The 12,662-nt window shown below is 37.1% G+C and overlaps 1 protein-coding gene across 6 annotated transcripts; it reads left to right on the top strand.

Moving 5' to 3' along the window:
- The first annotated feature begins 546 nt into the window (after window positions 1–546).
- LOC112523194 (switch 2) lies at window positions 547–12,288 on the top strand. 6 transcript variants are annotated; one of them, XM_025132698.1, is made up of 8 exons: window positions 547–969; window positions 1,876–1,982; window positions 5,449–6,376; window positions 6,617–6,864; window positions 8,387–8,513; window positions 8,696–8,866; window positions 8,958–9,228; window positions 11,460–12,288. In XM_025132698.1, exons 1-8 carry the CDS (start codon window positions 547–549, stop codon window positions 11,762–11,764), a joined length of 2,580 nt encoding a protein of 859 aa, XP_024988466.1. In that variant the 3' UTR covers window positions 11,765–12,288. The 6 variants fall into 6 exon arrangements, with proteins under 6 accessions (XP_024988466.1, XP_024988465.1, XP_024988468.1 ...); XM_025132697.1 differs by having other exon boundaries at window positions 8,591–8,866; XM_025132700.1 differs by having other exon boundaries at window positions 8,591–8,866; window positions 11,447–11,568.
- Window positions 12,289–12,662: the final 374 nt, after the last annotated feature.

Below are 12,662 nucleotides of genomic sequence, written 5' to 3'. Positions count from 1 at the left end.
GAAAAAGAAGACTTCAGAATTCGGGTGAGCTAATTCTGGAGAATGACTCTTCAGAATTGTAGAAAACTTCAGAGTTCAGACTTATAAGTCTAAAAAAAAGAATGCATGTAAACTTAGAAGTTAGAAGTAAACATCATTTTTTTTTTCGAGAATCAGTTACCATAAGAACGAATTAATTAACTCAAAAATGAAATCAGTTGCATCCTAAATTTGTAGAATTGATTGAATAAGATGACACATATCAATTAAATGAGTATAATTGAACTGTTAATGTAAATTGTGTCTAGATACGTTGAAATGAGTCTAATTAAACCATAAATATAAAATTATATCTAGATATGTGTTTAAACGAAAAAACAAGAAAACCGACTTACCAGAAAATAGAGTCACCTAAGTTATTTGTTTATTATATGTATAGAAGTTGCTATTTTGATGATTTTCGTGTTAAAAAAAGAAAACATGCTGTTACTCGTTTTTAAAGAAACAGTTCCCTCCTCAAAATTTATAAGACCGAGTGTCTCCTCTCAATTCAATGCTTTCTCAGTAATGTCGTTAAACAGCTTCAAGGAGATTCTCAAACCCTGTCACCAATCCCAATCACAATCTTCTTCTGCTTCTGCTTCTGTTTCTGCATACTCACAAACTTCGACAACCCTAAACGCTAGAAAACCCCCCAAATCTTCTCTTTCTCAGCAACTCTTACGCCTCGAAGATGATTCTAATTCCTTCCCCACCTTGCTTTCTACGAAACAATCGAAAGAAGTTAGTCAACGGAAGCAACAACCTCATCGGACGGATGTTGTTGTGGAAAGAGAATTTGAAGATGAGGAGGAAGAATTTAAAGAAGAAGGAAAAGGCAATGGGTTTCGAATTGCAAAACCTAAGTTGGATGCCCCTCAATTTTTTCATCCTACTGGACCTTATGAACCATTGGTGCTTTCGGGATCCGGCCACAACCCTGTTGTGCAGGTGAATTAATGAAAAAACCCTTTCTAAATCAAAGAATCCGCCAAGCACTTTTCTTGTCGTTTCTTCTTTTGCTATATTTAATGTTGTATTGATATTTTTGAATGTTGTGTCCATGTCAAGCTATAGGGGGAAGGAAGTAATGAAACAGTTATTGCTGTCCATGAGATTTCATTTCTGGATTTGCCCTATATTTCATTTCCGGCATCATTTGATTGATGAATTGCAGTCTTCTGGTTTTAAAGGACGGACAAAAATTTAGAGTATATGTATTTACAATTGTATCAAGTAACCATAGTGGAGTCTCTTATCACTTGCTGTTTAAGCAACTATAGTGGGAAGACATTTGATTAATTTTATCACTTTGTGATTAGGATGTACAAACTTCTATAAATTGCAGGATGCTAGGATAAACATCAAATGTGAGCAGGGTTAGTTCACTCCATTTCTACCTGGGTGTCCAGTTCGATGGAAACTTCTGCTCGTATCTGTTACAGTGGAAAGAATGGAGGTTTAATAATATGTGCAAAATTTAGTCATTGCCATTGAACTTAATACGATTTTCTTTCCATGCTTTGGAGACTATTGATTATTTTTTCCTTTTGTGTGGTCATCATGTAGGGACTAACTTGTGTTATTAGGTGCTAGATGTGAGATCACTTAGAATGTCATTTTCATTTAGATATTTAAAAAAGAACAGAGATTTGAGATAATACATTAGTATAGGATTCTTCTCCAATATCAGAGCTTTCTATATGAAACTTTATCAGATTTTGAGGAAATCCAACATATTGTTTCATTTGCTTAGATTGGTCATAAATTACCATCTTCATCTCTCAAAGTAGACGGCATTTAATTGCCTATAGATGAAAGTTAGGAATTTATCATCTGACGAGGTTCTCATTGCAGGTACCTGCTTCCATAAATTGTAGGCTTTTAGAACATCAAAGAGAAGGAGTGAAGTTTTTGTACAACTTATACAAGAAGAACCATGGAGGAATTCTTGGAGATGACATGTGAGTGGCTCTTAAAAACGCCTTTTCCAGCTAAAGTTATTATCGATCTTTCACACAACCTTTTGATCAACACAATTGTATTAAATTATGAACTAATCAAGTGATGAAATGGACATGCCTAATTAATACACTGTTGATGTATGTATTTGTGTCGATTGAGAAGGTTGTTTGAGTTCATTTATAACTCTTGAATTGATCGACGCAATTTTAAAGAAGACCGAAATTTATTGGCAATTTTATATATTTTTCCCATCTTCATTTTTAATGGTTTTGCTTTGTACTGGTTAGAGTTAACGAATTTGAGTGACTCAATTTTAGAGAAGTTCGAAGTTCAATGACAATTAAGATATAAATGATTGTGTGCTAGCAACTCCTCTTGAAATTTCTTCATCGTATCTCTGTTTTTGACTCCCATATGCTCCATAAAAAGCGTAGTATGTTCCTTTCTAAATTTAGACTTTTGGGACCTTCATCTTCCTGAGCCGGAACTTGAACCGGAACCTGTCCTGGCTTTTGTGATGTCCTACAAGAATTGCAGTGTTTCTTTGTTTAGAAAAATTTCGAAGTAAAAAATAAAAATATCACCCTACGATGTGTAAGATGTCTAGCTTCGTGTCCAGCTTGGTCCTTTACCCAAGTAATAGATGATTGTTATCCAATTTTGTTCTGCTAGGCTCTTCACCTGGTTGTCCTTCTTGTCTCTCCATTTGTTGGGGCAAGAAATAGAAATCAGTCACCAGATCAGTGACATGTCCTATACAGATGCCAGTCAGGCTTGTGGTTGCTTCTCAAGTTTGATTTCTAGAATTCTTCTCTTTTTTGATGTTGAGAATTCTTTTCTTTATAGGCATTCTTGAGGACTATTTCAGTGAGAGGCATCCACATCTTTTGGAAGTTGAACAGGAGATCCCTTTTTGTTCTGTTTTGCAAATTTACATCCATCAGACCTCTACCACCCTGATTAAATAGATTTGTCTTTTTCGAAAAGTTAAGATGGGCCTATCACTTTCGGTAACCTTGAGACCAATCCATTGACAATTGATACTCCATGGTTTAAATGTTTTATACCCATTTCCTGATGGTGGTGGGACTATCATGAAAATCCAGGGACCTAATTTGTACTTGTGAAGAATACAGGAATTTTTTTTTTTTTGCAAATTCTGAAGAGTTCAAGGCCCATTAGGCAGATTTATGAACATAGATGATATGATCTCGTCGAATTTCATGCGTTTTGATGTAGGCATTCTTGACAAGCTCTTTTTTTCTTTTCGTTCTTTGTGGAGTGGGGGGTCCTAAACCTCTTTCTCCATACGATTTACTTGTAGGAAGAGAATAGGAGTATAACGAGGAAGTGCCAAGCCATATCTTGTGAGGGAGGAGCCATCTAAAATTTTAAACTCTCTAGATAAATCATAACCTTTTAATTCTTCTATTTATGTTTTTGTTACCTGAGAATGATTTAGATTTGTCGTTTAACTTGAAAAGTGTTAAATGATGGAATTAGGTTAATAGCCTGGGCCATGAGCCATCATTGTATTTAGGTGATCCTCTAGTTAAAAAGCAAGTTCAAGAGTTCAAGGGGTGGTGATAGGAGCTTCCTTGTGCGCAGGAGAAGGGGGTGGGGGCGACAGAATAAGCATGAACCTTATATGGAGGAGGCTATGTTTCACATTTCAAATTTTAGTATTATTGAACTTTTGAAAAGCATTTGGAAGACCCTAATATCAAACTTTGACACGATGAAAGGAGAATAACATCTAACCCTGGGTAGAAGTAGTGTTCTTGTTTTATTTCTACTCTAAGGAGGCATTTTTGTAAAGGTTATTATCAAAGGTGAAAATACATATAGTCTAGATGAACTCTATAGATAACTAAATATGCCGTACAATATTTGATTGTGTTCACATCTATCATTCTGTTAGACATATGTATAGGTGGCAAATGATGGGTTTGGTTTATTTAGATGATGGGTCAGAATGCGTAAGAGGTAAAATGGGTGTCGATTTGTAGAATGGGCCAAAAACAGGTAATGAATTGGATGGACTTAGGTGGGTTGGACTGTTTGGGCCCCAAAATCCTTTGTTATCATTTTTTTTAATTGTACTTTATGACAAATATGATTTTTGATACAAACACATGCATATATTACAGATCAATAAACAAAACAGAGTGATTGTTGTCAAGGATTGCTGAATGCTTTCATTATGAGGGAAAATAATAGAGAAGATAACTAGCAATTCGAGAAGCTAGAGATCTCTAAAACAATAACCATTTTCTGCATGGTCCTCCTCCCCCTTCTCTCAGGACAAGTATAAAGAATAAAAAGATAACATGCCTTACAGAGACGTATAAATGCAACGTCTCCCTATCCTCAACTTTTGAGAGTAGAGGCGGTGACGACATGTACTCCTTGAGTGATTGCAGCGCTCCCTCGTCATCCGCTATCCATATGAATCCTTGATTCCTCCGCAGAATGTTATAAGAACAAGTGACACTTATCAGACGATTTTGATATGAACCTGTTTGGCTGGCTAAGCGCTCGGTTAATTGCACTTCCTTAATGTTCCTTGGCGACAGGTGCGGGGCACACTTCGATGCCCTGCTGGGTATGATACCCAAGGAACTTACCTGCAGTCATCCCAAAGGTTCACTTCGAGGGGTTTAGCTTCATATCCTACTGGCGGAGTACGTCGAATGTTTGCTACAAGTGACCGATATGATCCCCAGCCTTCTAGGACTTGTCCAACATTTCATCGAAGTAAACCTCCATAGTGTCTCCCATGTAAACCTCTGTAGTGTCTCCTAGCAGGTCCTTAAACACGAAGGTTTACCGGCCATTGGTATTTGGGGTGGGCGGTGGCAGTAGGATTTAGGTAGGGTGGGGTGGGGGTGAGTGGTGGTTGGCAACAAAGTGGTGTGGTGTGGGTGGGGGGTTAGGGTAGGAGCATGACAATGACGATAGTAGCATGGTCGTGGTGGAGGCAAGGGATGGGTGGTGATGGAATTCAATTCCTTCACTTATGCCAAAGAATGATCAATTCTTTTAACTTGTGGACTTCAAAGGAATGCAAAGGATTCCATCCATTTCAATATGTGAACTAAACAAAGGAATTGGAATTCGGTCAAATGAATTGATCATTCCAATTCCTTTGAATTCCTTTAAATTCTGCAAACCAAACAACACCTAAGTGGTTTAAATTGATGTTACTTCATTACAATTTCTTAAAATAATCAATCAATATTGACCCATTATTTATTTTCTTTATCCCATTTCAACCCAACCTTGAAAGTAATGGTTTAAATGGGTTAATTTGGTATTATGAAACTTAGGTGTAGATTATGAGATAAAATAAAGCTTGTAGTGGAACCTAGATTGTATAAAATTCTTATTCAGGTACAATGAAAGTGTAACTATGAATTTCTATTTCTCTACTGTCCTTTATGTTTTCTTTTTCCAATTGATCAGGGGATTAGGGAAGACTATCCAAGCAATTGCATTTCTTTCTGCCGTATACGGAAAAGATGGAGAATATGGCGAAACCACAATTCTGAAGGGGAATGAAGGAGATAAGAAGGGTCCTGTGCTAATTATCTGCCCTTCTTCTGTTATACAAAACTGGGAGGCTGAATTCTATAAGTGGGCAACATTCAGCGTTGCTATATACCATGGCACTAACCGTGATATGACTTTTGAGAAAATCGAAGCTCATGGAGTTGAGATACTTATAACCAGTTTTGATACCTATAGAATTCATGGGAACATTCTGTCATCCGTGAGTTGGGAGATTGTGATCGTCGACGAGGCACACCGGCTTAAGAATGAAAAGTCAAAACTTTATGAGGCTTGTCTGGCCATTAAAACACGAAAACGCTATGGTCTGACAGGAACCGTAATGCAAAACAAAATTATGGAATTGTTTAACCTTTTTGACTGGGTTGTACCTGGAGGCTTGGGGACACGTGAACATTTTCGGGATTATTATGACGAGCCATTAAAGCATGGCCAGAGATCAAGTGCACCTGAAAGATTTGTCCAGGTTGCTCAAGAGCGTAAAAAGCACTTGGTGTCGGTTCTGAATAAATTTCTATTAAGACGAACCAAAGAGGAGACAATTGGACATCTTATGAAGGGTAAGGAAGATAATGTTATATTTTGTGCTATGAGTGAGGTGCAAAAGCGAGTTTATAGGAGGATGCTACAACTACCTGACATCCAATGTCTTATTGATAAGGACCTACCTTGTAGCTGTGGGAGCCCTCTAAAGCAAGTGGAATGTTGTAAAAGAACTGTTCCGAATGGTGTTATCTGGCCCTACCTTCACAAAGATAATCCAGATGGTTGTGACTCCTGCCCCTTTTGTCTTGTTCTCCCTTGTCTCACCAAGCTCCAACAGGTTATCACTACTTTTTAACTATGTAATAGATCCTTTGAATTTGCATAATTAAACCAAGTATAGATAATGGTTGTTGATTTGAGAGGACCAATATCTTTTATTCATGAAAATGACTTTTGTCAAAACCCTAGAGAAATAACAAGGAATTGCCAATTAATTTTTCTGCTCATCTACTGATTTGGGTAATCTTATAATTTTTCATCAAAGTAAATGACAATTTCACCCTTTTGTGTTGCACAGATAAGCAATCATTTGGAGCTCATCAAACCTAATCCCAGGGATGACTCAGATAAACAGAGGAAAGATAAGGATTTTGCCTCAGCTGTCTTTGGTACTGATATCGATCTGGTGGGAGGGTATACCCAAAATGAGAGTTTTATGGGTCTAAGTGATGTTCAACATTGTGGGAAGATGAGGGCTTTAGAAAATTTGATGTCATCTTGGATTTTAGAGGGGGATAAGATTCTTCTCTTTAGTTTCTCTGTCAGGTAATGTGATTAACGTTAATTACATTCCCAACACACAAATACACTTTTTCAATCTTGTTTATTTTTAATGTGTGCAGTTTTTTAGATACTTGGTTATGTTTTAAGAAATTTAAACCGAGTTATTCTTCATTCCATGTGGTCTTAACAATTCATGTTTCTTTCTCTGCATTTAGGATGAAAAATATGACATTGTATGAATTTTTCTCCCCTTTAAGCGAGTATACTCTGTTGTTAGCATTTGATACATTAAAAAGACAATGGAGCTAAACATAGTTTTTAAAAGCTCGACCGAGGCTTGCGCAGGCTCTGAGGCTCGTAAGGCTCAAGGTCTTGGGCGTTTTTAAGGTCGAGGCTAGGCGTATTCACGAGGCTCACTAAAGCCCTGCTCCATGGCTGAGGCACCTTGTGGGCCTAGGTGCGCCTCATAAAGAGTTATCAAATACCAAGTCAAACCCCAATATTGAATAAGTTTTCTCATCTTCTTAAAAGAGTTATTAAATAGATGAAATAAGTCAAACCTTAATATTATATACCCAATTCTTATAACTTCAAGCCTCTTCCTCTAAAAATACCCAGACCTTAAAACTTTTCCCTCATGGCTCATGCTTTAAACCCTTCTCCCTTCTGCCTCTATCGAAGTACTGCTCGTTGCTGCATTGGAATACTTGCTACATAGTGTGTGTATATATTTTTTTTGATTAACCTGGATATCCAACCCGCTATGCGAGCCGACTAATCCAAGGACGACCACCTGCTTTGCGGGTAGCGCGGAGTCACCGCATTTGAACCTCCGTGGCCACAAGGGGATTTTTGTTCCTCCTTGGATTTGAACTTGGGACCTCCAGGCACTTTTGACCTTTGGAGCCCAAAGCTCAAACCAACCAGACACCACCCTTGTGGTTGTGCATACTTTTTTTAGAAGACGCACCTCACATTCTTGAGGCCTGCACCTCACGCATAGGCCCCGGGACCCCTTTGCGCCTAAGTGCGCCTTGAGCCTTTAACAACTTTGGTGCTAAAATAAGAGAGAAAAGTATTAAAGGTATGGACCATTCAATTAAGTCAGTGAAAAGCTCTCACCTTGATGCATACTGGTTGAGAATAAGGTGTTTAGCGCACATAACGAACGCTGCCTGAAAAAAACAGGAAAATAAATTATTGAGCAGTCCATGGAGAAAGATAGCAAGTGTAAATGACCTATCACAACCAAGATCTATATGCACCATATTACATTCTTCTGTAGAAAGTCAGCGATCATAAGGCATATAACAAGTTTTTCAATATTCTCTAGGTTATGCAAAGATGAGGCCATATTTAGAAGACCCCCCCTACAAACTTGCACATCTATTCTATCAACATATAGCTATATAGTTATCCCAACTTTTACCAAGTAATAGAAACGGTTTTATTCAATTTGCTAATAGTAGCTATTAATGATATTTCATTTCCTTCGAATATTAACATGCTGTGTAAAGATAAGCGCCGCTTTCATTCTGCTAATAACTGACTGCTGCTCTTATAGGATGCTTGATATACTGGAAAAGTTTCATATAAGGAAAGGATACAGCTTTTCAAGGCTTGATGGGTCTACCCCTACAAGCCTGCGCCAATCTCTTGTTGATGACTTCAATTCAAGTCCAAGCAAACAGGTGAGTATTAGGAGTGCAATCATACACTTTTCCCTGTATTAGCAAATGGAGATCCGACATAAAAAATCTCATTTCAGGTTTTCCTTATATCAACCCGTGCTGGTGGGCTTGGCTTGAATCTTGTCAGTGCCAATCGTGTGGTTATATTTGACCCGAATTGGAATCCCGCTCATGATTTGCAGGCGCAGGATCGGTCATTTCGATTTGGACAGAAGCGTCATGTTGTGGTTTTCAGGCTTCTAGCAGCTGGTTCTCTTGAAGAACTTGTTTACACGCGTCAGGTATACAAACAGCAGCTTGCGAATATTGCTGTTTCTGGGAAACTGGAAAAACGTTATTTCGAAGGTGTCCAGGTATAGACACACACTCGTGCATGTATAGATACATACATATACATATATATATAATATATATATGTTGGTTTCTAATTTTGAAAACCTTCAGGATTGCAAGGAGTTCCAAGGGGAGCTTTTTGGGATCAGCAATTTATTTCGTGATTTATCTGACAAACTTTTCACGAGTGAGATCATTGAGCCACATGATAAACAAGGAACAGAACAAGAACGTATTTCTGGTGAAAAGCAAAGTTTGCCCGATTTTGGGATGTGTTTTCTACCTCAACAAGCAAGAGAAACATTTTCTTTGGATTCTGAAAGCAGCAAGCCTTTTGATGACAAGAGCAGTAAAAGAATTGTCCCAGTCAACGGCGAGTTGGGTAAGATTTCTGTGTTTCGCTTTCCGCTTCTCTCTGCATATAGATTATTACTCCCTGTCCCGTAATGCATGAATGGTTTTACTAGACACATGGTTCAGTGGAAATGTCTGATTATTAGTAAATATCTTAACAATAATGGTAAAGTTAAAGAATTTTAACAATCGAAACCGAGGCTATCAATAATATGAGAGGATCAACAATGGGTATAGCGGTAGTTTCTGATTGTAACTTTGCCAATAGTTTAAAAAACATATTTATTTGTGTTAACGGTCTCCCACAAGAACTACATCATTTTTTTTTCATGTAACATTTTTTAAATGTTATAGTATTTCCGTTTCTAAAAGTTTGTGATTAAAAGAAGAGTTTTTTTTCGTGATCTATAGGAAAACAAGACCCAAGTTTCACTATCGTGTTTGATGTTTATCGATTTGCTTGATTGCATCAGTTCTGTTTTATTTATTTCGTTTTAGTTGCTAATCCTCCATTTCAATATACATGATTTACAACTACTTCATCTTCTCATTTTGAAACAGAAGATAGAATTTAGTTGACGATTGATTCTTAAGATACAATAAGCACGTTTTTATGATATAGTTTTAGTTGTCCTTTTTCATATTGTTCTAGTTTTTGTCATTCTTGTTTTTGTTCTTAAATCTTAAATGTTCATATTTTGGATTTGAGTGGGATTCTATACTTTTAGTTGACTAATTGGTTAACTTTTATTTCTGATTCTTTGATAAAACGATCCATTCTCTAAAAATAGGGAAAATTTCAGAAAAGCTCAATGAATTTCCCATTTTCAATGATCAAGTTCTTATTTTTTTTATAAATAAACCATTAGATTTTTTTTTTCGAAACTACATCTTTTTAACACTGAATCAGTTTTAAAGTAAAAAAACCGTGAATCAGTTATAAAGTAAAAAACCCTAAATCAGTTTTACCGTTCCAAAACCCTAAGCCATGCAAACCCCTCGAACCCAACAACATCGCTCCCACCCCTACCCCTCGCCGTCCCATCATCGTTCGCTCTCCATCAACGTTCATCGCCACCATTGCCCTCCTCTGCCATCAATCTCCCTCTTTTTGATCTGTTTTTTTTTTGTTTTTCGATTCTCCCACTTTTTCAACATTTAAGTAGAGTACGTATAGAAAGATCAAAAAAGAGGGAGGATCGAAAAACAACAAAAGACATGTCAAAAAGAGGGATATCGATGATAGGGGCCCGGCGGCGGTGGGCGGTGATGGGAGTGGACGACGATTGGGAGTGATGGCGTTGGTTCCAAGGGGTTTGAATGGCATAGGGTTTGGGAACGGTAAAACTGATTCAGTTTTTTGTTAATACTTTGAACCCTTTCTAGCCGGTTATCGATAGATTCTTTGGGTTAAAAGGATGTAGGTAACCAATTTCTAAAAGTTCGATGGGCTTTTTTATTGAAACAAAAATGTTCAGGGACTTAATCATTTAAAATAGGAAAGTTCAATGCTTTATTTATTCAAAAAAAATTCAGGGACTTGATCATTTAAAATGGGAAAGTTCATTGGATTTCTCTGGACTTTTTCCTGAAATATATGTAACAAAGAGAAAAACAATTATGGAGTAGTCAGAAAAGATTAATGATTATAGTTATAAACGAAGTCATAATAAAATTTATTTTCTATTAATCTTATTTATGTATTTACTTAATAATATTTAAGAGCACCACTCTGAACTCAAATTCTGGCTCGGTCCCCTTGCCTCATGGGATAAGCCGACGCGTGCGCAAGGGGTTAAGAGCTTGTTTTTGTGAGGACTGAAGACTCTCGGCTTGCAAAACATTTCCTACCTTGTTTACGTTTTTGTGCACCTGTTTCCTTTCATATGTTTTTGTTTGTTTGTCTATTTGATTTTTGGTTGCTTCGTTTTTCCAGTTTTAGCACCGCCTTTATTGTTTTCAAATGTTTTTCTTATGCTCTTTTTCCGAAACTTTAATATGTATCTCTTTCTTTCCACACTATGCACTAATCAGGATCTTCCTAGAAATAGCCGTTCTACTCTTTGGGTGGAAGTCATGTCTGCCTACATCTCACCCTCCCCAGGATCCCATCTTTGAGTGGAATATTTTGGTTTGGTTTGGTTTAGTTTAGTTTATTTTCCGGGTCATATTTTATATGGTGTGAGGATTAGTAAAAGATGAGAAAAATAATGAACAATGAAAGTTCATATTTGGTTTTGATGCAGATTTAATTTTCAGGTATTGTTTATGCTCATCGTAACGAGGATATCATCAGCCATGGCCGTGAATGTGATGCCAAGCAAGAGGTCACCACATCTACCTTAATCCAACCATGCTTCCCTCAAAAACCAACCGTGCTTAGTGAAAAGGGAAACGGTTCATTGAGAACCCACAAAATGAAGCAGTACCGGATGGTTGCCAAGTTTATGGGCATGGAAGTAGTCGAGTTTAGCAAGTGGGTTCTATCTGCAAGTGTTTTGGAGAGAAAACGAGTATTGCGAGACTACAAAAGGAGAAACTACTTGCGCTGTGGTCGAGTATAACCATAATATGTAGATAAGATGAGGTCTGTTTATAGTTTTGTTCTTTGTGGATATAACATAGTCAGTGGTTGTTTGGAAGGATCACAATTGTCTCGTTAACCTACCATCATAACCATCCGTCAGTGGTTTAAGTTAGTTTGTGAAGATAAGGGTTGTGGTGTAGTGGTTGAGATTCCGACGCGGTGGAATATCTCATCTGCTCATGGTTTGATTCCAGGCGTATACAACAATTGTGGCCAATGAGTTCATCAGGGTTGATTTCTTGCGGTCACAATTTGCCGGGATTAGTCCAAGTATAGTCTTAGGACAACCTTCCAAAAAATCTAAAGAGTAGATGCCACCCTCTGGTGCCACGATTATTACAAGAGATGTAAATCAGTGCATAAATCCCATTGGCAAGAGGAGCAGAACCGAGGTTCGAATCCGGGACCTCACTCATATGGATAACGACTACACTCTACTCCTGAGAGAGATTATCGTCACTTTATTGTAAACAATTTGTATAATTAAAAACTATTTTTTTTATTTATGTTTCAGTTTTTTAATTTTTATCTTTTATTTCGGTGACGATCAACATAATCCAAACTTTATTAATGTTATGATAAAACACATTTTGGATTATTTCTCTAATCAATTAGAGAAAGCTATGATTAATTCATAAAACATTTTAGAGTAAAGTTTACTTTTGGTCCTTAATGTTTGCCATTTTTAACGCATATCGTCTCTAAACTTCAAAAATTTGGATTTGGGCACTTATGTTTGTCAATTTCTAACCGTTTTAGTCCTTCCATTTAACAACTATTAATTTTCTCCGTTAGTGTAAAATCGTTCTGAACTGTTGATATGTTCTAAATATAAGGCAGTGGTTCTTAATGGCATATTAAGATAAGGAGGTTGT

Source organism: Cynara cardunculus (assembly GCF_001531365.2).
Source record: "Cynara cardunculus var. scolymus isolate 2C chromosome LG 12, CcrdV1, whole genome shotgun sequence".
NCBI classification, from domain to species: Eukaryota; Viridiplantae; Streptophyta; class Magnoliopsida; order Asterales; family Asteraceae; genus Cynara; species Cynara cardunculus.
Note: the sequence above shows the minus strand (reverse complement) of the source record. Positions and strands in the feature narration are given on the sequence as shown.